General features: G+C 31.3%; 1 protein-coding gene across 19 annotated transcripts in view; it reads right to left on the bottom strand.

The window, feature by feature from the left end:
* Positions 1–27,903, bottom strand: part of LOC145270654 (RIMS-binding protein 2-like) — a 1,565,000-nt gene that overhangs the window by 1,024,385 nt on the left and 512,712 nt on the right. For all 19 annotated transcript variants that reach the window (XM_080126270.1, XM_080126275.1, XM_080126269.1 and 16 more), the window contains one exon: positions 22,858–23,022. In XM_080126270.1, coding sequence (XP_079982396.1) covers positions 22,858–23,022 — 165 coding nt within the window. The remainder of the gene's footprint in view (positions 1–22,857; positions 23,023–27,903) is intronic.

Genomic DNA, 27,903 nt, shown 5'->3' with positions numbered 1-27,903 from the left:
TGAGCCTGGTCATTACTAAGTTTAAACAAGGTAACATGAAAAAACAAGTTAGGATGAATTTTAAAAATACTTAACGTCTGTTTGCCATAATGGTTCGGTGTCGTTTGTCAACTGGCATATTATCGTGTCTTTCTAGACCGTAAGATTTCTATTTCCGGATAAGTTGTGCATGTGTGCCTATCTATTTATAGAATTAAAGTCGTGGATTCCATGAACAAAGCTTCTTTCTTAGAACTGCACGCCTGTGGAACTCTGTTCCGTCTGCCTGCTTCCCACCTGACTACAACTTGGATGTCTTCAAGTCCAACGTTAACAAATTCCTAATGAACCGCCCCCTTAAGTAAACACTTCATCAGATCTCCACACTAACGTACTGTACTTGCAATAACCCTTATCCCTGAGTGGCTTCCGGGCCTTGATAAGTGGTGACCACCGTGTAAAAAAAAAAAAAATGGGTGACCAATTTGGGAATTCCAGGGGCTGTATGTAGGAGAACGTTGATACCTCCCTGCAAGAGTCACAAAAACCTAACGTTGTCATCTCCCCTAACGGGCATATACATGCGACTGGGGATCGCTTGTGAATTTCATACTCCCATGGAACTTCCTCCTTTGGAGGAAGCCAGTTAAACCCGAATAGGGTTAGTACCGACCGACCGATATATATGCGCCTTATTAATCTGTAACTAAGAAAAACTATTTAAAATGTATATAAAAAAAAACAACTTTTTTTAAAATAAACATTCATTATTAATTTTCCATTTTAAATGAAAAATGTTTTAAAAAAAAAAAAAAAAAAAAAAAAAAACGAAAACTCAGAAGAAAAAGCGCAAGGTGGTTTTTGGTTGTCACCTTTCATTTGACTTTGTTTATAATAGAAAAAATAGTTCTTAAAACTGAAATTAAAAAAAAAAAATTAACGCTTTTTTAAGATTTATGGCTGACTCATTTTATAAATATTTAGTTTTCAAGTTTTTTTTTTGTTTTTTTTTTCTTATTATTTTTTGCAAATAATTCAACAAATTAATGTTTTAAAATTCTTCAAGTACTTTCAGGTTTGTATTACTGTACACAGATTCGAAAAAGTTGTCAAAAAACAAATATATCACAAATAAATGTTATCAAAGGCAAGATAAGTTACTTTTCTACCTAACTGAATATATTTTTCGTGTTTTTATTCAGTGTAACATGTTTATTCAGCTCGAAAAACATACAGTGTTTACCGATGTATTGGAAAATTCAAAATGGTGGCCGACTCTCTCTCGGAGAGGGTAAGTTTGGAAAAAGGTATTATAAATAATAAACTAGACAAAATACTGTTAGAAATTCGCTCAGTATATGTTACCGTGACATAGGTTGACATATATTCGGTTGTTTTTTAATAGTATTTCGTCTAGTTTATTATTTATAACATCTTTTCCCAAACTTACCGTGTTAAAGAGACAGTCGGCCGCCATTTTGAATTTTCCAATACATCGGTAAACACTGCATGTTTTTCGAGCTGAATAAACATGTTACATTGAATAAAAACACAAAAAATATATCCAGTTAGGTAGAAAAGTAACTTATCTTGCCTTTGATAACATTTATTTGTTATATATTTGTTTTTTGACAACTTTTTCGAATCCATGTGTATAGTAATACAAACCCGGCTCAGTTGTCCCGAATAGAGTCCCATTTTTTTTTTTTTTTTTTTCCAAGTATAAAAAAAAATAAAAATAAACATTTATTATTAATTTTCCATGCATTAACATTTAAAGTCTTAGATTAGTAGATTTCTTAGCCCAACATGCCATTAAAAAAGTATTCAACTGACATGGATTACCACCTGGACATTAACGATTTTACACACAATGAAATGAAAATTTTGGTTTGGAATACTTACTTTTAGTGCGTGTCAGGTTTGAGCTGAGGGACTCCAGACATTTTAATGGTAGTTGCACAAAAGTCCCACTTGAATTGAAAGACAATGGTGTAAAAAATTGAAAAATAGATCCGACACAACCCACGTGCGCAGAGATAGCAAACTACCAGAAAGAAGAGCGTTTAAATGAGAACTGCCAAACAATGTGCCGATTATTATGAGGCAACTCCATGTACCACCAGGCATTTTCTCTGTTGGGTGGGAAAAAGAAGGCCTTGGACACCATTTCCTGCCAACCTAGGTCATCATCATTAGCATTTGTTCGCAAGTTTGCGGAATTTATATTCACAGACTAAAAAAACTATGATGATTAGTTGTTTTGTTTTTTACAGCATATCAACCATTTTCGAGTTATTTAATGCCGAATCCAGTAATTTTTGGAAAATTTTTTATGTTTCAAATTCTTTATATTTTGAAATATTTATTCATGGAGTTTGGTTTGGTGATTTTGTTTTTTTACAGCATAGTTTCTTCCCCAGAACAGCTAGACTTTGGAATTCCATTCCAGGTCACTGCTTCCCCAACTGTACTGACATGCATAAGTTCAAGTGCAACGTGAACCAACATCTCGCTGCCCTAATCCCTACATAGTACCCCAGTAGATGTTTCCCCTGATAGTAGCCCCCTACACCAAAGTGGCAGTGTGCCTTGTTTGGAGTGAAAATGTAATAAAAAAAAAAATAAAATAAAAAAATTGAATGCTGAATCCCGTAATTTTTTATGTTTCAAATTCTTTATATTTTGAAATATTTATTCATGGAGTTTGGTTTGGCGGTTTTGTTTTTTTACAGCATATCAACCCTTTTCGAGTTATTTAATGCTGAATCCCATAATTTTCGGAAAAGATTTTATGTTTCAAGTTCTTTAATTTTTAAATATTTATTTATTGAGTTTGGTTTGGTTGTTTTGTTTTTTTTACAGCATATCAACGTTTTTCAGGTTATTTAATGCTGAATCCAGTAATTTTCGGAAAATTTTTTATGTTTCAAGTTCTTTTTATCTTAAAATATTTATTTATTGAGTTTGGTTTGGTTGTTTTCTTTTTTTTACAGCATATCAACGTTTTTCAGGTTATTTAATGCTGAATCCAGTAATTTTCGGAAAAATTTTTATGTTTCAAGTTCTTTTTATCTTAAAATATTTATTTATTGAGTTTGGTTTGGTTGTTTTGTTTTTTTTACAGCATATCAACGTTTTTCAGGTTATTTAATGCTGAATCCAGTAATTTTCGGAAAATTTTTTATGTTTCAAGTTCTTTTTATCTTAAAATATTTATTTATTGAGTTTGGTTTGGTTGTTTTGTTTTTTTTACAACATATCAACGTTTTTCAGGTTATTTAATGCTGAATCCAGTAATTTTCGGAAAATTTTTTAAGTTTCAAGTTCTTTTTATCTTAAAATATTTATTTATTGAGTTTGGTTTGGTTGTTTTGTTTTTTTTACAGCATATCAACGTTTTTCAGTTTATTTAATGCTGAATCCAGTAATTTTCGGAAAATTTTTTATGTTTCAAGTTCTTTTTATCTTAAAATATTTATTTATTGAGCTTGGTTTGGTTGTTTTTTTTTTTTTACAGCATATCATCGTTTTTCAGGTTATTTAATGCTGAATCCAGTAATTTTCGGAAAATTTTTATGTTTCAAGTTCTTTTTATCTTAAAATATTTATTTATTGTGTTTGGTTTGGTTGTTTTGTTTTTTTTACAGCATATCAACGTTTTTCAGGTTATTTAATGCTGAATCCAGTAATTTTCGGAAAATTTTTTATGTTTCAAGTTCTTTAATTTTTAAATATTTATTTATTGAGTTCGGTTTGGTTGTTTTGTTTTTTTACAGCATATCAACGTTTTTCAGGTTATTTAATGCTGAATCCAGTAATTTTCGGAAAATTTTTTATGTTTCAAGTTCTTTTTATCTTAAATATTTATTTATTGAGTTTGGTTTGGTTGTTTTGTTTTTTTTACAGCATATCAACGTTTTTCAGGTTATTTAATGCTGAATCCAGTAATTTTCGGAAAATTTTTTGTTTCAAGTTCCTTAATTTTTTAATATTTATTTATTGAGTTTGGTTTGGTTGTTTTGTTTTTTTTACAGCATATCAACGTTTTTCAGGTTATTTAATGCTGAATCCAGTAATTTTCGGAAAATTTTTTATGTTTCAAGTTCTTTAATTTTTAAATATTTATTTATTGAGTTTGGTTTGTTTGTTTTTTTTTTTTTACAGCATATCATCGTTTTTCAGGTTATTTAATGCTGAATCCAGTAATTTTCGGAAAATTTTTTATGTTTCAAGTTCTTTAATTTTTAAATATTTATTTATTGAGTTTGGTTTGTTTGTTTTTTTTTTTTTACAGCATATCATCGTTTTTCAGGTTATTTAATGCTGAATCCAGTAATTTTCGGAAAATCTTTTATGTTTCAAGTTCTTTTTTGGTTATTTAATACCGAATACAGTTATTTTAAAGAAAAAATTTTTAATAGAATATATATTTTTTTTTTCAAGTCGGTTGCTATTTAACCCATAGTTGGGACCCTAACAGGTACTACCACTCTGGGTCAGAGTGGACCTGGGAGCAATGGCAATTAATGGATGGCTCCACACTCCCCAAAGCCCGCAAGCTGGGGCCTCACCACTGGATATAGTTTAAGGTCATATCCAGGACCTGGGGTCAGGAAACCAGTACCTTCAGACATCCTGATCTGGTAGCACCAGTATCGCCAGGAGACTATGCTGAAAATGTTTGGGTTTTTTTTTTAAATAATTTTATCAAGAATTCTTTGTAAATTTTGGTTTCGATTACAGCTGAAGGAACTATATATATATTTCATAAGTTTTGGTCTCGGTTTCGATTTAAGATGATACACCCAAGTTATATGGATATATTTGGCTATTTTTTTAAATCGCAACTTTATAATATATAAAAATCGGTAGAACATTAACTCTATAATAATATATACAAAATCTGCAAGAATTAAAATTTTACCAAGAATTCTTCATAAGTTTCGGTTTCAATCATAGCTGATGGCACTCCACTAATCTATTTTTTATTCTTTTTAAATAATTTTATCAAGAATTTTTCATATATTTTGGTTTTGATTACAGCAGAAGGAACTTTATATATATATATATATATATTTGATAAGTTTTGGTCTCGTTTTCGATTTAAGCTGATGCATTGAAGTCATATGGATATATTTGGTTATTTTTGAAATCGCAACTTTATAATATATAAAAATCGACAGAACATTAACATATAATATTAATATATACAAAATCTGCAAGATTCTTATCATCGCAAAACTGTCACTTAAAGGGAGACAACTCTAAGTTGATTACATCATTGAAAAATAAGGGTCAAGGAAAGACAACTCTTCAAGTACTAAAAAGCCAACAACATTAAGACGGACATAATTCCTTTCTCCATAACTTCTTTCTTCCATTTTGTATAATAGCAGATAAATAGATTTTTTTTTTTTTTTTACATATCAGCCAAGAGGCCACTCGAGGATAAGGGTTAAAGAGTGTACAGTAGTCAATTGGACAATATAGTAATCGTTAGTAAATGGAGATTCGGTAAATTTTTTAACTTATATGGAATGGCTAATCAAGAACTTGTTTACGTTAGACTTGAAGACAACCATATTGTAGTCAGCTGGAAAGCAGGAAAACAGAAGACAATTCCATACGCGTGCAGTTCTAAGAAAGAAGCTTTGTTCATGGAATTTACATTTAGGTTTAGGCACAGATACCAAGTGGGGGGAATTATTGATAGTGTTTTCAGCTAGACGAGTGTTTCTTGTGAAAGTTTGACGGGGGGGGGGGGACCATAGACTGAAGCTCAGTCGAACACTTTCCATGAAAATAACAATACAGCAGAGACAAACTCGCAACATCTCTTCTGTGAGATAGAGGATGCAGGGAAGAGAAAAGGACATCTCCTACGAGGCTACAAAGTCTATTTTGAACTCTATCAAAGCAGGGCAAGTCCTTTCTAGCAGCTCCTGCCCAGATGTGGCAACAGTACTCCATCCTTGTACGTACCTGGGTCTTAGATAGAGAATTGCATCAGCAGTGAGATATCTACTGGATCGATAGAAGGATCCCACCATTTTTCCAGCGGCCTTGGCAACAGATTTGATGTACCTGTTCTATTTAATATCAAGCTCAGAAGCTTGTCAAAACTTTAGATATATGCAAAAGAGTCATTTTATCTACATATTAATAGGATTTTGTGTCCCACGTTTACATTCAAGTGACTCTGTTGTTTCATTGTTATGGACTTCCATTTCTTTTTATAAATAATGAAAGAATTAATGTTTTGGACAATTTTTCGATATTTGTCAGCTGAAAGGTCGAGCTTCAAAATGATACTGATCTCGTGAAAATCCGTCACCTCTGTCAAAATAAATAATTTTACCAAGAATTCTTCATAAGTTTCGGTTTCAATCATAGCTGATGGCACTCCACTAATCTATTTTTTATTTTTTTATCAAGAATTTTTCATAAATTTTGGTTTCGATTACAGCAGAAGAAACTTTATATATATATATATATATATATATATATATATATATATTATATATATATGTATATATATATATATTTCATAAGTTTTGGTCTCGGTTTCGATTTAAGCTGAGGCACCGAAGTCATATGGATATATTTGGTTATTTTTGAAAGCGCAACTTTATAATATATAAAAATCGATAGAACATTAACTCTATAATAATATATACGAAATCTGCAAGAATTACAATATCATTTATATTAAAGCGTTTCTTACGGTCGGACTACGCAGGGCGTCCCTGTTAGCTTAGATAAATGCTTTTGCAGTTTTATCAAAAGAGCTACAATAATATCAGAGTGTCTACATTGGACATCTACAGAATGCCAACATATATATTAGTGTTCAGATGATTAATCAGAGTTTTTTGGGGTATCTGAATCAGAAAAATTTGAGCCTATTTTTCGATACCAAAACCGATTCCTTAAAGTATATATTTTATTTTTTTTTTATTTGATTTTGTTTTTTATAAAACATTTTCCACGGCTTGTAGTAATACTAAAATAATAAATATTTATTGATTTAAACTAATATATATTAATTGAGACAACAACAACTACGGATGGCAGTGATGGCTGAGAATGCAGTTAGGAGATTCGAAGTTCCTATCCGTCGCGGTTACAACCTGACGAAGGCCAGAGGAATAGTTGGCCGAAACGTTGTGAATAAACAAAACCAATAAAAGATGAAAAACAACAACTAATAAAGATGAGAATAATAGTCCGAAATAAAAATAAATTAATAAAATTAATATCTAAAATTGTTTGCTACTTCCTACCTGTTGATTGTAGGATATTTCCGATTTCTTTGTCTCAAGTTGTTAGTGAACTAGAACCTGAACTGACCTGATTGTCTAACAGCATTCCAGCCTCGCTGGGTATCTTATGCTAAAAATAGTTTAAAGTTATCACGGGCCATTCTAATGGTTTAATCAAGAATATGTCAGAATGAGTCTGAAGCATTTCTTTCGGTAGTTCAACGTTTTCCTTCTGTAGCTCAATAAGTTGCTTCATCAAATGTATACTTTCTTGCCTGTCTTTGTTTTATCGTTATTTCCATGGCATGTGCTCGTCTGAGCTCCAATCCCTCGTCCCCCCTTGCCAATCTTTCACGAGAAACACCCGTTTGACTGAAACTACTGTCAATAATTTTCCCCACTCTTTATCTGTGCCTAAATCCAAACGTAGATTCCATGAGCAAAGCTTCTTTCTTAGAACTGCACGCCAGTGGAACTCTCTGCCGCTTTCCTGTTTCCCACCTGACTACAACTTGGACGTCTTCAAGTCCAACATAAACAAACTCCTGACAAACCGCCCCCTTAAGTAAGACACTCTATCAAAACCCGCAATACTAATGATTACTACAATACTATCTCATTGATTACTGTACACGCAATAACCCTTATCCCTGAGTGGCCTTCGGGCCTTGATAAGTGGTGACCCCTATGTAAAAAAAAAAAAAAAAATTTTGATTGTTTAATAGAGCTTCTATCTCACGAATTGACTTGATCTGATTGTTTAACAGCATTCCAGCCTCGCTGGGCATTTTATGCTGAAAATAGTTTAAAGTTAGATGTATGCTTTAAAAATTAACGTGTAGACCACATAATTTTTTTTTTTTTAAGCTTGCGATACCAGATGTGATCAAAAAATTATCAGGCTGTTTTTATCTTAAATCCTCTTACATGAAGTTGACCTTTAAAAAGAAAACTCTTCTAAAATCAACGTATAATCAAATCAGTTGTTTTTACTATTTTTTTTTTTTTTTTTGCATTTTTACTCTTTACAGCAACTTCTTTATTTTCATCACAATTGCTCTGTTCCAATCTATGATCCCTACCCCTTGCCAAACTTTCACAAGAAACACTCGTCTATCTAGAACCACTATCAACAATTTCCCTCACTCTTTATCTGTGCTTAAATCTAAAACGCAAATTCCATGAACAAAGTTTCTTTCCTAGAACTGCCCACCTGTGCAACACTGTTCCACTGGCCTGCTTCCCAGCTGACTGCAATAGTCATCTTAAAGTCCAACATAAACCAGTTTTTTGTTGGGCCATTCCATTGAATAATAAAATTATACAAATTTCCGCCACGAACAATCACTATGCTGTTGTATAAGTGATCACGATATGCTCATTAACCTTAGTCCTCAAGTGGATTCAGGACCTTGATAAATGGCGACTCCTTTGTAAAAAACAGAAAAAAATAATGATGTTCATTAAAGCAAAACAGACTATGCGAAAACACACATTGGACCGTTTAAGAGAATCCATAATAAGCCGTCAAAGCTAAATGCGAGTTCAGGGTTAAAAATATATATTTCGAAAAGAGTTCTGAACGAACTCAAAAGATCTATTTCGAAAAGAGTTCCGAACGAACTCAAAAGATCTATTTCGAAAAGAGTTCCGAACGAACTCAAAAGATGTATTTCGAAAAGAGTTCCGAACGAACTCAAAAGATGTATTTCGAAAAGAGTTCCGAACGAACTCAAAAGATGTATTTCGAAAAGAGTTCCGAACGAACTCAAAAGATGTATTTCGAAAAGAGTTCCGAACGAACTCAAAAGATGTATTTCGAAAAGAGTTCCGAACGAACTCAAAAGATGTATTTCGAAAAGAGTTCCGAACGAACTCAAAAGATGTATTTCGAAAAGAGTTCCGAACGAACTCAAAAGATGTATTTCGAAAAGAGTTCCGAACGAACTCAAAAGATGTATTTCGAAAAGAGTTCCGAACGAACTCAAAAGATGTATTTCGAAAAGAGTTCCGAACGAACTCAAAAGATGTATTTCGAAAAGAGTTCCGAACGAACTCAAAAGATGTATTTCGAAAAGAGTTCCGAACGAACTCAAAAGATGTATTTCGAAAAGAGTTCCGAACGAACTCAAAAGATGTATTTCGAAAAGAGTTCCGAACGAACTCAAAAGATGTATTTCGAAAAGAGTTCCGAACGAACTCAAAAGATGTATTTCGAAAAGAGTTCCGAACGAACTCAAAAGATGTATTTCGAAAAGAGTTCCGAACGAACTCAAAAGATGTATTTCGAAAAGAGTTCCGAACGAACTCAAAAGATGTATTTCGAAAAGAGTTCCGAACGAACTCAAAAGATGTATTTCGAAAAGAGTTCCGAACGAACTCAAAAGATGTATTTCGAAAAGAGTTCCGAACGAACTCAAAAGATGTATTTCGAAAAGAGTTCCGAACGAACTCAAAAGATGTATTTCGAAAAGAGTTCCGAACGAACTCAAAAGATGTATTTCGAAAAGAGTTCCGAACGAACTCAAAAGATGTATTTCGAAAAGAGTTCCGAACGAACTCAAAAGATGTATTTCGAAAAGAGTTCCGAACGAACTCAAAAGATGTATTTCGAAAAGAGTTCCGAACGAACTCAAAAGATGTATTTCGAAAAGAGTTCCGAACGAACTCAAAAGATGTATTTCGAAAAGAGTTCCGAACGAACTCAAAAGATGTATTTCGAAAAGAGTTCCGAACGAACTCAAAAGATGTATTTCGAAAAGAGTTCCGAACGAACTCAAAAGATGTATTTCGAAAAGAGTTCCGAACGAACTCAAAAGATGTATTTCGAAAAGAGTTCCGAACGAACTCAAAAGATGTATTTCGAAAAGAGTTCCGAACGAACTCAAAAGATGTATTTCGAAAAGAGTTCCGAACGAACTCAAAAGATGTATTTCGAAAAGAGTTCCGAACGAACTCAAAAGATGTATTTCGAAAAGAGTTCCGAACGAACTCAAAAGATGTATTTCGAAAAGAGTTCCGAACGAACTCAAAAGATGTATTTCGAAAAGAGTTCCGAACGAACTCAAAAGATGTATTTCGAAAAGAGTTCCGAACGAACTCAAAAGATGTATTTCGAAAAGAGTTCCGAACGAACTCAAAAGATGTATTTCGAAAAGAGTTCCGAACGAACTCAAAAGATGTATTTCGAAAAGAGTTCCGAACGAACTCAAAAGATGTATTTCGAAAAGAGTTCCGAACGAACTCAAAAGATGTATTTCGAAAAGAGTTCCGAACGAACTCAAAAGATGTATTTCGAAAAGAGTTCCGAACGAACTCAAAAGATGTATTTCGAAAAGAGTTCCGAACGAACTCAAAAGATGTATTTCGAAAAGAGTTCCGAACGAACTCAAAAGATGTATTTCGAAAAGAGTTCCGAACGAACTCAAAAGATGTATTTCGAAAAGAGTTCCGAACGAACTCAAAAGATGTATTTCGAAAAGAGTTCCGAACGAACTCAAAAGATGTATTTCGAAAAGAGTTCCGAACGAACTCAAAAGATGTATTTCGAAAAGAGTTCCGAACGAACTCAAAAGATGTATTTCGAAAAGAGTTCCGAACGAACTCAAAAGATGTATTTCGAAAAGAGTTCCGAACGAACTCAAAAGATGTATTTCGAAAAGAGTTCCGAACGAACTCAAAAGATGTATTTCGAAAAGAGTTCCGAACGAACTCAAAAGATGTATTTCGAAAAGAGTTCCGAACGAACTCAAAAGATGTATTTCGAAAAGAGTTCCGAACGAACTCAAAAGATGTATTTCGAAAAGAGTTCCGAACGAACTCAAAAGATGTATTTCGAAAAGAGTTCCGAACGAACTCAAAAGATGTATTTCGAAAAGAGTTCCGAACGAACTCAAAAGATGTATTTCGAAAAGAGTTCCGAACGAACTCAAAAGATGTATTTCGAAAAGAGTTCCGAACGAACTCAAAAGATGTATTTCGAAAAGAGTTCCGAACGAACTCAAAAGATGTATTTCGAAAAGAGTTCCGAACGAACTCAAAAGATGTATTTCGAAAAGAGTTCCGAACGAACTCAAAAGATGTATTTCGAAAAGAGTTCCGAACGAACTCAAAAGATGTATTTCGAAAAGAGTTCCGAACGAACTCAAAAGATGTATTTCGAAAAGAGTTCCGAACGAACTCAAAAGATGTATTTCGAAAAGAGTTCCGAACGAACTCAAAAGATGTATTTCGAAAAGAGTTCCGAACGAACTCAAAAGATGTATTTCGAAAAGAGTTCCGAACGAACTCAAAAGATGTATTTCGAAAAGAGTTCCGAACGAACTCAAAAGATGTATTTCGAAAAGAGTTCCGAACGAACTCAAAAGATGTATTTCGAAAAGAGTTCCGAACGAACTCAAAAGATGTATTTCGAAAAGAGTTCCGAACGAACTCAAAAGATGTATTTCGAAAAGAGTTCCGAACGAACTCAAAAGATGTATTTCGAAAAGAGTTCCGAACTCAAAAGATATATTTCGAAATGAGTTCCGAACTCTCTTCTGATTACCTGCTTTCCAGCTGACTACAATCTGATTGTCTTCAAGTCCAATGTAAACAAATTCTTGGTGAACCTTCCCGCCTTTTTTTTTTTTTTTTTTTTTCACACTTTAATTTCCAACTTTGTCCCAAGGGTTCGGATTCGATCCTCATACTCACCTACCAAAACTTTTTATTTTTATTTTACTTTCTTCAGATACACGTGTTCCATAGGGATGGGGTCTTTTTAAGATGACGAATACGTTGTAATGGGGACATTCATATTGGAGAGAGACGGGGTACATGTTGATGAGGGGAAGACATAAAAGAGAGAGGAGAGAGTTCTTAGAACTGCACGCCAGTGGAACTCTCTGCCGCTTTCCTGTTTCCCCACCTGACTACAACTTGGACGTCTTCAAGTCCAACATAAACAAACTCCTGACAAACCGCCCCCTTAAGTAAGACACTCTATCAAAACCCCAATACTAATGATTTCTACAATACTATCTCATTGATTACTGTACACGCAATAACCCTTATCCCTGAGGTGGCCTTCGGCCTTGATAAGTGGTGACCCCCATGTAAAAAAAAAAAAAAAAGGTAGTGATCAGTTCTCTAACACAGAGAAGAGGGGACAGTTATTACTTAGATGAGAGGGGGGGGCACATTACTTAGATGGGGTTTGTATTACTGTACACATAGATTCGAAAAAGTTGTCAAAAAACAAATATATAACAAATAAATGTTATCAAAGGCAAGATAAGTTACTTTTCTACCAAACTGGATATATTTTTCGTGTTTTTATTCAATGTAACATGTTTATTCAGCTCGAAAAGCATAGAGTGTTTACCGATGTATTTGAAAATTCAAAATGGCGCCCGACTCTCTCTTTAACACGGTAAGTTCGGGAAAAAGTGTTATAAATAATAAACTAGACAAAATACTGTTAGAAATTCGCTCAATATATATTACAGTGACATAAGTTGATATATATTCGGTGTTTTTTTTAATAGTACTTTGTCTAGTTTATTATTTATAACACCTTTTCCCAAACTTACCGTGTTAAAGAGAGAGAGTCGGGCGCCATTTTGAATTTTTCAATACATCGGTAAACAATGTACGTTTTTCAAGCTGAATAAATATGTTACATTGAATAAAAACACAAAAAAATATATCCAGTTTGGTAGAAAAGTAACTTATCTTGCCTTTGATAACATTTGTTATATATTTGTTTTTTGACACCTTTTTTGAATCTATGTGTACAGTAATACAAACCCCTTAGATGAGTTATACACAACCTTCATTATAACGATGAGGGAGACAATGTTCATATAAAGATGATTACACATTACCTTTGTTGAAGAATGGTGACACGAAGTTACAAAAATATGAGAAGTTCTTTTATTCCATTTGACCGGTCGAAATGATGATGGCATCCAGGAATTCAAAGTCGACTACATGATTAATGTTCTAACCCTTCGCTTCTAAAGGGAGACCCTCCTCTGACCAACCCGGCTCGACTGCCTCCTGTCTCCAACTCTAGTTCCTATATTGAGAATTGCTTTCTGCCATGACGTCATACACATGTCCAAAAACGTGATCGACCCACGTGGCCTGAACATGCAAGGTTCGCACATGTCTGCAGACAAAGAATTCTTACTAACCTATTTTTCGACCTAACTTATTTTTCAATACGTTTTTAGTTTGCTATCGTTCGTTCTTCTCTCTGACCTTATTTTAATTCAGTTTTCATAAAAAGAATTGAACAATCAAAATTCCTTTTACAACAACATATCTAAACTACTTTATGTGAAACCGAACAATGCGAAATTCCTTTCTGAATCTATTTCCGAAGCTTGCTAACAAGGTTCGAATCTCGGTCTATTCTAATCTCATTTTCACTTATCTAATGTTTTTCTTACTTATCAAGGCCTGGAAGCCACTCAGGGATAAGGGTTATTGCAAGTACATTACGTTAGTGTGGAGATTTGATGAAGTGTTTACTTAAGGGGGCGGTTCATTAGGAATTTGTTAACGTTGGACTTGAAGACATCCAAGTTGTAGTCCGGTGGGAAGCAGGCAGACGGAACAGAGTTCCACAGGCGTGCAGTTCTAAGAAAGAAGCTTCTTCTTACAAAGCATTCCCAGAGTTCCACAGGCGTGCAGTTCAAAGAAAGAAGTTTCTTCTTACAAAGCATTCCCACAGTACACTTCTTTCCTCATCCGTCCATGTTTTTTTGACATTTCCTGTTCCAACTCCCTTCGTGTCTTGGGACCCCCTCTGGCAATTCTCACTCCCCCTATATCCAGCCACATCCTCAGAATTTCGGACAGTTGTATGATGACGACAGGACCCACCCTGTTGACCAGTGGGACACCTACCGTCGTTATTTTCAATATTTGGATTTGACATTCTCCCATAAATGAGGTTAGTGAATAACGTTGGACTTGAACACATCCAAGTTGTAGTCCGGTGGGAAGCAGGCAGACGGAACAGAGTTCCACAGGCGTGCAGTTCTAAGAAAGAAGCTTTGTTCATGGAATCCGCGTTTTGATTTAGGCACAGATATAGAGTGGGGTGTTTTTCGTGAAAGATTGGCGAGGGGGGACCAGAGATTGTAACACACAGGTCATAAGGTCTCGAAACTATTAACTCGTGCACAGACGTTATTTTATTAAGTGGCGCTTAGGACCATACGCTTCACATAAGTTTCATACAGTATACATTTTACTTGATTTATAATGAGCTCGACTCAATATTTCTTTATTACCAAGCACATCTGAATTATTAGCACTCTCCTGTACACCAATCGATATTTGCAGTAGAAGGTACTAGTGCATGAGCTGGCTTGGGCGTGGCTTATCACTCGCTCGGCTTTCTCCGTAAAATGACGTCACATGCTGCCATCTGACAGAGAAAATGGACGAGGGGTGGGGGGCTTACAGAGAGAGAAAACGCGAAAAAATAAATGGCCGACAGGGGGGGCTAGCAGCGCCAAATACAAGTTTCCAGAATATTTCAACACGAAATTGCTTGAAAAGTTAATTCTAGCATTTTCTTTAATTACTATAAAATTAATATAGTGGTAAAATTATTTAAAAAAAAAAAAAAGAAAACAGAAGCCAAACCATTTCCAAAAAGGTCAAATTCACGAAATTAGCCATTAAAAGAATAATAAATGGTTACAATAACATTATGAAATAAAGTTACTTTCCAACTTATCTGCATCATTAGTTGGTATTTTTAAGTAGTTTTAAGTGCTTTTTATTTCATATCGAATGTTAGAGCGGAAATGCCAAGTTCTAAAATGCCGTAAAACATACCCTGTTTTTTTTTTTTTTAAATAATTACTACTTTTTTAAATAGAAAAATGAATGATGCAGGTAAGTTGCAAAGTAATTTTTATTGTCTTCTGTTTAATATATGTTCAATACATTTAATATATTTTAGATCTTATTGAAGAATAGTATACAGAAACTTTCTCTCTCCTTTAATCAGCTTCCTTCATCGCGATGACTACTAGCTATAAACATGTGTGGACTGCTATTCTCTCCTTCAACAAGCCGGCAATATATTAATTCTATCTTTACTGAAGAACACTTCAACCTACTAACCTGTTTCCCTCTTCTTCTATGCATCTACACGCATAAAGATAACAAATAAAGTTGTTTATTAATGTAGAATGAAAATCCATTTTATTGTTTCTCATTTCTCATTTTTTATGTTGGTTAATTATTCCTAAAAAAGAACTGGTTATTTGTAACCGAGAACTTCTACTTTTCTACTTCGTTTTATTTTTTATTGCCTCAGTCGCAGGAAGAGACTTTCAATTAAGAAGAAACTTTCTGATCTTCTCTTCTCACTTATTTACGATTTTGAGAAAATAAATTATAGAATAAGAAATAACGCAATGGTTGTGTGTTTTATGTCATGTCGGGTTCACCAAAATATAAAATAAGAGACAATGAAAATGGTATTAGGAATGTCTTTTTGTATTTTTTTTTTTTTTTTGCCAGCTGGGAATTTTATGAACTCTTATAAGTAAAGAATAACTTGGCTTCGTTTCTGAATTAACAAAACAAAATCTTCATTATTTTTATGCACCTCAAATAGATATCACTAACTTGTGCAAAAGTCATAGCCAACTGATATTTTATCCATTTCTTTAAATCCTGATTGATCAACTTTGCTTTGATTCCAAATCAAAAATTAAAACAACAAAAAAAAAAATGTATAACCTGTGGTATTTGGAATCAAAATAAAAAAAAAAAAAAAAAAATGTCTGTGCTATTCGGAATCAAAAACAAAAACAAAAAAAAATGTCTGATCTGTGGGATATTTGATTCAGAATTAAAAACAACAAAAAACATGTCTAACCTGTAGCACGCTTGATTCTGAATCAAAAGCTAAAAGAAAATGTCTAACCTTTGGTATATTTGATTCAGAATCAAAAACAAAAGAAAAAAAATGTCTAACCTGTAACACATTTTATTTGGAATCAAAAACATAAAAAAACGTCTAACCTAAGATATATTTGACTTGGAATAAAAACAAAAAGTAAATGCCTAACCTATGGTATATTTGATTCAGAATAAAAACAGGGTTAACCTGTGGTACATTTGATTCAGAATAAAAACAAGGTTAACCTGTGGTATATTTGATTCAGAATAAAAACAAGGTTAACCTGTGGTACATTTGATTTGGAATCAAAAATGAAATTTTAACCTGTACTACATTTGATTCGGAATAAAAATTGAAATTTTAACCTGTAGTACATTTGATTCGGAATCAAAAATGAAATTTTAACCTGTACTACATTTGATTCGGAATCAAAAATGAAATTTTAACCTGTACTACATTTGATTCGGAATCAAAAATGAAATTTTAACCTGTAGTACATTTGATTCGGAATCAAAAATGAAATTTTAACCTGTAGTACGTTTGATTCGGAATCAAAAATGAAATTTTAACCTGTAGTACGTTTGATTCGGAATCAAAAATGAAATTTTAACCTGTAGTACGTTTGATTCGGAATCAAAAATGAAATTTTAACCTGTACTACATTTGATTCGGAATCAAAAATGAAATTTTAACCTGTACTACATTTGATTCGGAATCAAAAATGAAATTTTAACCTGTACTACATTTGATTCGGAATCAAAAATTAAATTTTAACCTGTAGTACGTTTGATTCGGAATCAAAAATGAAATTTTAACCTGTAGTACATTTTTTTCGGAATCAAAAATGAAATTTTAACCTGTAGTACATTTGATTCGGAATCAAAAATGAAATTTTAACCTGTAGTACATTTGATTCGGAATCAAAAACGAAATTTTAACCTGTAGTACATTTGATTCGGAATCAAAAATTAAATTTTAACCTGTACTACATTTGATTCGGAATCAAAAATGAAATTTTAACCTGTACTACATTTGATTCGGAATCGAAAATGAAATTTTAACCTGTACTACATTTGATTCGGAATCAAAAATGAAATTTTAACCTGTACTACATGTTATTCGGAATCAAAAATGAAATTTTAACCTGTAGTACATTTGATTCGGAATCAAAAATGAAATTTTAACCTGTAGTACATTTGATTCGGAATCAAAAATGAAATTTTAACCTGTAGTACATTTGATTCGGAATCAAAAATGAAATTTTAAGCTGTACTACATTTGATTCGGAATCAAAAATGAAATTTTAACCTGTACTAGATTTGATTCGGAATCAAATATGAAATTTTAACCTGTACTACATTTGATTCGGAATCAAATATGAAATTTTAACCTGTAGTACATTTGATTCAGAATCAAAAATGAAATTTTAACCTGTACTACATGTTATTCGGAATCAAAAATGAAATTTTAACCTGTAGTACATTTGATTCGGAATCAAAAATGAAATTTTAACCTGTACTACATTTGATTCGGAATCAAAAATGAAATTTTAACCTGTACTACATTTGATTCGGAATCAAAAATGAAATTTTAACCTGTACTACATTTGATTCGGAATCAAAAATGAAATTTTAACCTGTACTACATTTGATTCGGAATCAAAAATGAAATTTTAACCTGTACTACATTTGATTCGGAATCAAAAATGAAATTTTAACCTGTACTACATTTGATTCGGAATCAAAAATGAAATTTTAACCTGTAGTACGTTTGATTCGGAATCAAAAATGAAATTTTAACCTGTAGTACGTTTGATTCGGAATCAAAAATGAAATTTTAACCTGTAGTACATTTGATTCGGGATCAAAAATGAAATTTTAACCTGTACTACATTTGATTCGGAATCAAAAATGAAATTTTAGCCTGTACTACATTTGATTCGGAATCAAAAATGAAATTTTAACCTGTAGTACGTTTGATTCGGAATCAAAAATGAAATTTTAACCTGTAGTACGTTTGATTCGGAATCAAAAATGAAATTTTAACCTGTAGTACGTTTGATTCGGAATCAAAAATGAAATTTTAACCTGTAGTACGTTTGATTCGGAATCAAAAATGAAATTTTAACCTGTAGTACATTTGATTCGGAATCAAAAATGAAATTTTAACCTGTAGTACATTTGATTCGGAATCAAAAATGAAATTTTAACCTGTAGTACATTTGATTCGGAATCAAAAATGAAATTTTAACCTGTAGTACGTTTGATTCGGAATCAAAAATGAAATTTTAACCTGTAGTACGTTTGATTCGGAATCAAAAATGAAATTTTAACCTGTAGTACGTTTGATTCGGAATCAAAAATGAAATTTTAACCTGTACTACATTTGATTCGGAATCAAAAATGAAATTTTAACCTGTACTACATTTGATTCGGAATCAAAAATGAAATTTTAACCTGTACTACATTTGATTCGGAATCAAAAATGAAATTTTAACCTGTAGTACGTTTGATTCGGAATCAAAAATGAAATTTTAACCTGTAGTACATTTTTTTCGGAATCAAAAATGAAATTTTAACCTGTAGTACATTTGATTCGGAATCAAAAATGAAATTTTAACCTGTAGTACATTTGATTCGGAATCAAAAACGAAATTTTAACCTGTAGTACATTTGATTCGGAATCAAAAATTAAATTTTAACCTGTACTACATTTGATTCGGAATCAAAAATGAAATTTTAACCTGTACTACATTTGATTCGGAATCGAAAATGAAATTTTAACCTGTACTACATTTGATTCGGAATCAAAAATGAAATTTTAACCTGTACTACATGTTATTCGGAATCAAAAATGAAATTTTAACCTGTAGTACCTTTGATTCGGAATCAAAAATGAAATTTTAACCTGTAGTACATTTGATTCGGAATCAAAAATGAAATTTTAACCTGTACTACATTTGATTCGGAATCAAAAATGAAATTTTAAGCTGTACTACATTTGATTCGGAATCAAAAATGAAATTTTAACCTGTACTAGATTTTATTCGGAATCAAATATGAAATTTTAACCTGTACTACATTTGATTCGGAATCAAATATGAAATTTTAACCTGTAGTACATTTGATTCAGAATCAAAAATGAAATTTTAACCTGTACTACATGTTATTCGGAATCAAAAATGAAATTTTAACCTGTAGTACATTTGATTCGGAATCAAAAATGAAATTTTAACCTGTAGTACATTTGATTCGGAATCAAAAATGAAATTTTAACCTGTACTACATTTGATTCGGAATCAAAAATGAAATTTTAACCTGTACTACATTTGATTCGGAATCAAAAATGAAATTTTAACCTGTACTACATTTGATTCGGAATCAAAAATGAAATTTTAACCTGTACTACATTTGATTCGGAATCAAAAATGAAATTTTAACCTGTAGTACGTTTGATTCGGAATCAAAAATGAAATTTTAACCTGTAGTACGTTTGATTCGGAATCAAAAATGAAATTTTAACCTGTAGTACATTTGATTCGGGATCAAAAATGAAATTTTAACCTGTACTACATTTGATTCGGAATCAAAAATGAAATTTTAGCCTGTACTACATTTGATTCGGAATCAAAAATGAAATTTTAACCTGTAGTACGTTTGATTCGGAATCAAAAATGAAATTTTAACCTGTAGTACGTTTGATTCGGAATCAAAAATGAAATTTTAACCTGTAGTACGTTTGATTCGGAATCAAAAATGAAATTTTAACCTGTAGTACGTTTGATTCGGAATCAAAAATGAAATTTTAACCTGTAGTACGTTTGATTCGGAATCAAAAATGAAATTTTAACCTGTAGTACGTTTGATTCGGAATCAAAAATGAAATTTTAACCTGTACTACATTTGATTCGGAATCAAAAATGAAATTTTAACCTGTACTACATTTGATTCGGAATCAAAAATGAAATTTTAACCTGTACTACATTTGATTCGGAATCAAAAATGAAATTTTAACCTGTAGTACGTTTGATTCGGAATCAAAAATGAAATTTTAACCTGTAGTACATTTTTTTCGGAATCAAAAATGAAATTTTAACCTGTAGTACATTTGATTCGGAATCAAAAATGAAATTTTAACCTGTAGTACATTTGATTCGGAATCAAAAACGAAATTTTAACCTGTAGTACATTTGATTCGGAATCAAAAATTAAATTTTAACCTGTACTACATTTGATTCGGAATCAAAAATGAAATTTTAACCTGTACTACATTTGATTCGGAATCGAAAATGAAATTTTAACCTGTACTACATTTGATTCGGAATCAAAAATTAAATTTTAACCTGTACTACATTTGATTCGGAATCAAAAATGAAATTTTAACCTGTACTACATGTTATTCGGAATCAAAAATGAAATTTTAACCTGTAGTACATTTGATTCGGAATCAAAAATGAAATTTTAACCTGTAGTACATTTGATTCGGAATCAAAAATTGAATTTTAACCTGTAGTACATTTGATTCGGAATCAAAAATGAAATTTTAACCTGTACTACATTTGATTCGGAATCAAAAATGAAATTTTAACCTGTACTAGATTTGATTCGGAATCAAAAATGAAATTTTAACCTGTACTACATTTGATTCGGAATCAAAAATGAAATTTTAAGCTGTAGTACATTTGATTCAGAATCAAAAATGAAATTTTAACCTGTACTACATTTGATTCGGAATCAAAAATGAAATTTTAACCTGTAGTACATTTGATTCGGAATCAAAAATGAAATTTTAACCTGTAGTACATTTGATTCGGAATCAAAAATGAAATTTTAACCTGTACTACATTTGATTCGGAATCAAAAATGAAATTTTAACCTGTACTACATTTGATTCGGAATCAAAAATGAAATTTTAACCTGTACTACATTTGATTCGGAATCAAAAATGAAATTTTAACCTGTACTACATTTGATTCGGAATCAAAAATGAAATTTTAACCTGTAGTACGTTTGATTCGGAATCAAAAATGAAATTTTAACCTGTAGTACGTTTGATTCGGAATCAAAAATGAAATTTTAACCTGTAGTACATTTGATTCGGGATCAAAAATGAAATTTTAACCTGTACTACATTTGATTCGGAATCAAAAATGAAATTTTAGCCTGTACTACATTTGATTTGGAATCAAAAATGAAATTTTAACCTGTAGTACGTTTGATTCGGAATCAAAAATGAAATTTTAACCTGTAGTACATTTGATTCGGAATCAAAAATGAAATTTTAACCTGTAGTACATTTGATTCGGAATCAAAAATGAAATTTTAACCTTAAGTACATTTAATTCGGAATCAAAAATGAAATTTTAACCTGTAGTACATTTGATTCGGAATCAAAAACGAAATTTTAACCTGTAGTACATTTGATTCGGAATCAAAAATGAAATTTTAACCTGTAGTACGTTTGATTCGGAATCAAAAATGAAATTTTAACCTGTACTACATTTGATTCGGAATCAAAAATGAAATTTTAACCTGTAGTACATTTGATTCGGAATCAAAAATGAAATTTTAACCTGTACTACATTTGATTCGGAATCAAAAATGAAATTTTAACCTGTACTACATTTGATTCGGAATCAAAAATGAAATTTTAACCTGTACTACATGTTATTCGGAATCAAAAATGAAATTTTAACCTGTACTACATGTTATTCGGAATCAAAAATGAAATTTTAACCTGTAGTACATTTGATTCGGAATCAAAAATGAAATTTTAACCTGTAGTACATTTGATTCGGAATCAAAAATGAAATTTTAACCTGTAGTACATTTGATTCGGAATCAAAAATGAAATTTTAACCTGTACTACATTTGATTCGGAATCAAAAATGAAATTTTAACCTGTACTAGATTTGATTCGGAATCAAAAATGAAATTTTAACCTGTACTACATGTTATTCGGAATCAAAAATGAAATTTTAAGCTGTAGTACATTTGATTCAGAATCAAAAATGAAATTTTAACCTGTACTACATTTGATTCGGAATCAAAAATGAAATTTTAACCTGTAGTACATTTGATTCGGAATCAAAAATGAAATTTTAACCTGTAGTACATTTGATTCGGAATCAAAAATGAAATTTTAACCTGTACTACATTTGATTCGGAATCAAAAATGAAATTTTAACCTGTACTACATTTGATTCGGAATCAAAAATTAAATTTTAACCTGTAGTACATTTGATTCGGAATCAAAAATGAAATTTTAGCCTGTAGTACATTTGATTCGGAATCAAAAATGAAATTTTAACCTGTACTACATTTGATCTGGAATCAAAAATGAAATTTTAACCTGTAGTACGTTTGATTCGGAATCAAAAATGAAATTTTAACCTGTAGTACGTTTGATTCGGAATCAAAAATGAAATTTTAACCTTTAGTACATTTGATTCAGAATCAAAAAAAAAGAAAAGATGTCTAACCTGTGGTAAATTTGATTTGGAATAAAAAAAAAAAGATGTCTAACCTGTGGTAAATTTGATTTGGAATAAAAAAAAAAAATGTCTAACCTGTGGTAAATTTGATTTGGAATAAAAAAAAAATGTCTAACCTGTGGTAAATTTGATTTGGAATAAAAAAAAAAAATGTCTAACCTGTGGTAAATTTGATTTGGAATAAAAAAAAAAAAATGTCTAACCTGTGGTAAATTTGATTGCATGTTGGAAATCTTTTCTGCTAATTCCTTGTAATTTTTTTTCAGATCTTCAATTTCTTTTTCTTTCTCCAGCAGAGTTTTCGCATGCGCTGTGTTATCCCGAGTACGCTGCCGCAACTTTTTGACGTGATCCCCATCATCGGATTTCTGGAAAGGTAGAGAATCAGCAAACAATGAAAAAACTGATAGATATATGTTTTTGTTTAAACGCATGCCTAATTATATTAATAATAATTAATAAACAAATCCATTAGTATATAAGAAAATCCAAGTAAAAAAATATCCAGATTAAAACTAGGTCAGTCCCCAACACAAAATAAAGAGAGACCAGATTCCTAACAAAAAGGACAAAGAAACGGGTGAATTAGACGTTAAATTACTCTTGCCTGATAAACACACACAAACAGTTGGCTCCGAAAAATGTGTGTATGCATAACAAAGAATCTGATTGGTTGACTAGCAAAGAGTCCCACAGAGATATATACCATGAATGTATAAAAAACACATAGCAACATAGATTTCATATATTAGTCTTACAAATCCTTACAAGGAGGAAACATGTAAAATTCTGTGTAGCTTAATTGCCATATATATTCTCTAAAATATATTTAGCTATCTCTCTCTCTCTCTATATATATATATATATAGTGTCATTCACATACAGTACTGTTTCGCTGTTTCACAGCTCATCAGTGCAGCTAGACAGCCAACTGCCTCAAGCCAGGATCGAAGCCCAACCCCCCAAATGACAGTGAAAGCTTCTCACCATTACGCTATATGACTGATGCTGTCTGGGTAATGAATGAACTATGTTTTGAAATATATATATATATATATATATATATATATATATATCCATTCATTTTCTTCTCAATTAATATTTATTATCAGGGTAGTTCTTGGCTCTGTTCAAAGACGCTTCAAAATGGCCTCTACCAAGGCCAGAGACCATGACACAAATTAAATTTTAAAAAAAATCACGCTGAACTGTGACCAACAAATTTGTTTCTTCAAAACGCTCAAAGCAACTTTTTCAAATAATCATGTTTCCATGGCAACGACTAAGAATTGCTTTGTATTTCACAAATTTATTTTTCAAAATATTGAAACATTTGTATTTTTGTATTTCACAAATTTATTTTTCAAAATATTGAAACATTTGTATTTTTGTATTTTGCAAATTTATTTTTCAAAATATTGAAACATTTATATTTTTGTATTTCGCAAATTTATTTTTCAAAATATTGAAACATTTGTATTTTTGTATTTTGCAAATTTATTTTTCAAAATATTGAAACATTTGTATTTTTGTATTTTGCAAATTTATTTTTCAAAATATTGAAACATTTGTATTTTTGTATTTTGCAAATTTATTTTTCAAAATATTGAAACATTTGTATTTTTGTATTTTGCAAATTTATTTTTCAAAATATTGAAACATTTGTATTTTTGTATTTTGCAAATTTATTTTTCAAAATATTGAAACATTTGTATTTTTGTATTTTGCAAATTTATTTTTCAAAATATTGAAACATTTGTATTTTTGTATTTTGCAAATTTATTTTTCAAAATATTGAAACATTTGTATTTTTGTATTTTGCAAATTTATTTTTCAAAATATTGAAACATTTGTATTTTTGTATTTTGCAAATTTATTTTCAAAAATATTGAAACATTTGTATTTTTGTATTTTGCAAATTTATTTTTAAAAATATTGAAACATTTGTATTTTTGTATTTTGCAAATTTATTTTTAAAAATATTGAAACATTTGTATTTTTGCATTTCGCAAATTGATATAACTTAATGATAGCAATTTAAAAAAGAAAAAAAAGGTGGGTTGGTGGCAGGTGGGCTCGAACCCAGAGCCTTGAGGCCTATAGGCCTGAACACCTGCACTACGGTGACATTGGCAATATAAGAGCGATTAAAATGAGTGAAGTCAAGAAGGTTTGATTGACAGGTGGTAACTTAATGAGGTCACCGCGAGAGCGTTACGATGACGGGGCAGTTTTTTGGCATTTTTTTACTTTCACTGCTGGGCCGTTTTTTTCATTTATGTTAGGCTCCAACCTCATATGTTGAGCTCTATATATCCTGGTAAATCCCTACATGAAGAATCTACGCATATTGTACAAACCCATTTACTTATATAGTGCAATAAACGACGAGAAACATTTGGCTTTAAAATTCCATGACCTAAAGAGGTTATTTACCTATTTCCCTTTTCTATAACTCTTATTGACTTGATAATGTAATAAAGTTCCTATGTAACTTTACTTTTTTATCTTTTTAACTCATATATATATATATATATTTGTGTGTGTAAATGTTGTTTGTTTTGGTTTTAGCGATATGTTCTGAATGAATTCAATTATTTACGAAAGTGCATTTTTTACCTAAATGCAAGCTGGGAATAATTTTCCCTTTAACCAATTTGGTACCCCCACATGGGGAGCGGTATATATATTATTTTTAAAATCCACTGACACGTGTTTCGTCGTCTACGACTCATCAGAGTGGCTGAATTACATTTTAAAAATAATATATATATATATATATATATAAGGGTAATATTTGGTTTACAAATAGAAAAATGTAAACTCAAATCGAATCTAAATATTAAAGAAATATTCATACAATAACTCGAACCAGATGTAAAAGCTCAATGAATCCAAGGAGGATATAGAGCTTAAATATAATCTATACTATTAATAAAATTCTAAACGTTTATTTATTTATGTGTGTATATATACCAATAAAACTATATATATATATATATATATATATATATATATGTAATATACTGAGTTCGTGTAATTCAGTAAGTTTTCATATACCAATAGGTTTTAAGCCAAAAAGAGTTAACTTAAGGAGTAAGCTACAAAATTATATTTCACAATTGAGCATTAATATACAGTGGAAGCAAAATCAAGGCTTCAAACAGGATGTTGATGGCAACAAAAAGTGTATTTCATTTTACGTTACAATTGTTTCCATGTCCAGTCGAACAATTTCAAACATTATATCGTTTGAAAAGTTTCCAAAACCAGCATTTCTCCAGACTTTATGAATAAACACTTTTGACAATAGAGCATTTTTGAAGAGAAAGAAAAAAAGAAAAATTCCCTAAACGGGAAAAGCATGCGAGAAACATTTACCTTTGTTATAGATATGGAAAAGCCCATTTAAATATTAATATATCGCCTAATTTTCATATCCTTATTTAAGAACAGAGTCATGAGAAGATTTCGCAGAAAATCCTAAGCCATTAAAAAATTTTTTTTTATATATTCCATTTGTTGAGTTCCTAAATTAGATCTTGCTGTTTCTTTATTTCCCAATAATTAATTTTTTTATAAAAAGAATTTTTAAATTTTTATTTCTATATTTATGGTATGGCCATAACAACCTTGCAATAGGGTTACGGTTAATTTTAGTTTCGTATTAGTGGCAAGTAATGTTTACAGGTTATCGTTATTATAGTACTTAGATTTAAGACCATTTTAGGTTTAAAGTTTAATTGAATATGAGAATAAATAAAAAGACTGTATTATATATATAAATCCTTGTACTACATTTATGGAGAAAATTTCCATTTTTAGATGAGCTTTATACTTTATTTATATTTGTTACCCGGTTTAAAATAATAGAAACTATATTCGCATGTTAGATTTGAATCCTTCATTTAGATTATAACATTTCTAGCTATTTAACTCTACCTTAAAATTTAATCCTAGCATTCGATGATCCTTATACCTCAGTTACATTTAAGGCATAAGAGCTGAAATCTATTCCTGTGAAGACATCTCTGTATGGCATCTAGTCTTTTATTCAAAATTTCCTCTTTGGAATTCATTATGTAAAAGGCTTCCAATAAACATAGATTGTACCTTTTTGATTTCCCGGGGCTGTACTTCCTCTCCCTGTCCACTGACCATTTTAATTAAAAATTTTCATTATTTCTATTAAGTTCCCTGACCCAATCACCTAATGCAGTTGTATTCCTCTTTTTGTTTTTATTTTTAATGCTGATTTTTTTAACCCCCCCCCCCTGCTATCATTTATGCCATCCCTATTAGTTTCTATCCCAGGTTCCTTTTTAAATGATACTACATGGTTTCTATAGCTGTCCTTAAACACTGTTCCCGTGGCTCCAAGGTATATCTTCTTAGTGTTGTCGGTTTTTATCTCGCATTTATACACTATTTCTGAGGTAAGACATTTCCCATCCAATGGACAATTCCCAGGTATTCTTAGTTTCTATCTCAGGTTCCTTTGTAAATGATACTACGTGGTTTCTATTTCTGTCCTAAAACACTGTTCCCGTGGCTCCAAGGTATATCTTCTTAGTGTTGTCGGTTTTTATCTCGCATTTATACACTATTTCTGAGGTTAGACATTTCCCATCCAATGGACAATTCCCAGGTATTCTGCAATTACATTTTCTGTTTAGGATACTTTTGTTTGATACTGGTTCGTTATTGTTCCTTATTTTGCTGATTTTTCTATTGTTGGAGCTGATTATAATGTTAGTTAAGTTTCTGGACTTTGAGAAAGATAATTTTACAGAGTTTCTATTTATTATTTCAGCCATATTAGTTGAATAGTTTTTAAAATATCTAGAGCAAATGTAGTATTGTAGATTCTATTTATAAACGCTGCCGACAGGAAGTGACGAATCAATTTAATTCACGTTCTGCTATCGGCCAATCAGAATTCAGAATTGCTCCATAAAAATTGAATCTTTTAGTATTCAAGAACATAATTATTTTGTGTCTTTTGCTCTTTGACTGCTAAATTATAAAGTACAGAACAATGACCCACTGAAAATTCTTCAGATCCAGGACTTGTACAGTATAGCTACCCATCGGAAACTCTTCTGAAATTAAACATGGCTTCCAATTCAAGAACCATTATAATTGTCGGTGATTCTCAGGAAGTTCCAATAAAAGAAAAAAAAATGAGTGAAAAGAAGTCAACAAAAAACTGTTACCAAAGGCAATAAAAGTTACTTTTAAGCAATTTT

Source organism: Euprymna scolopes, chromosome 46 (assembly GCF_053919585.1).
Source record: "Euprymna scolopes isolate OS-2025 chromosome 46, ASM5391958v1, whole genome shotgun sequence".
Taxonomy (NCBI): domain Eukaryota; kingdom Metazoa; phylum Mollusca; class Cephalopoda; order Sepiida; family Sepiolidae; genus Euprymna; species Euprymna scolopes.
The sequence above is the reverse complement of the archived record's forward strand: the minus strand, read 5'-3'. Positions and strand labels throughout refer to the sequence as shown.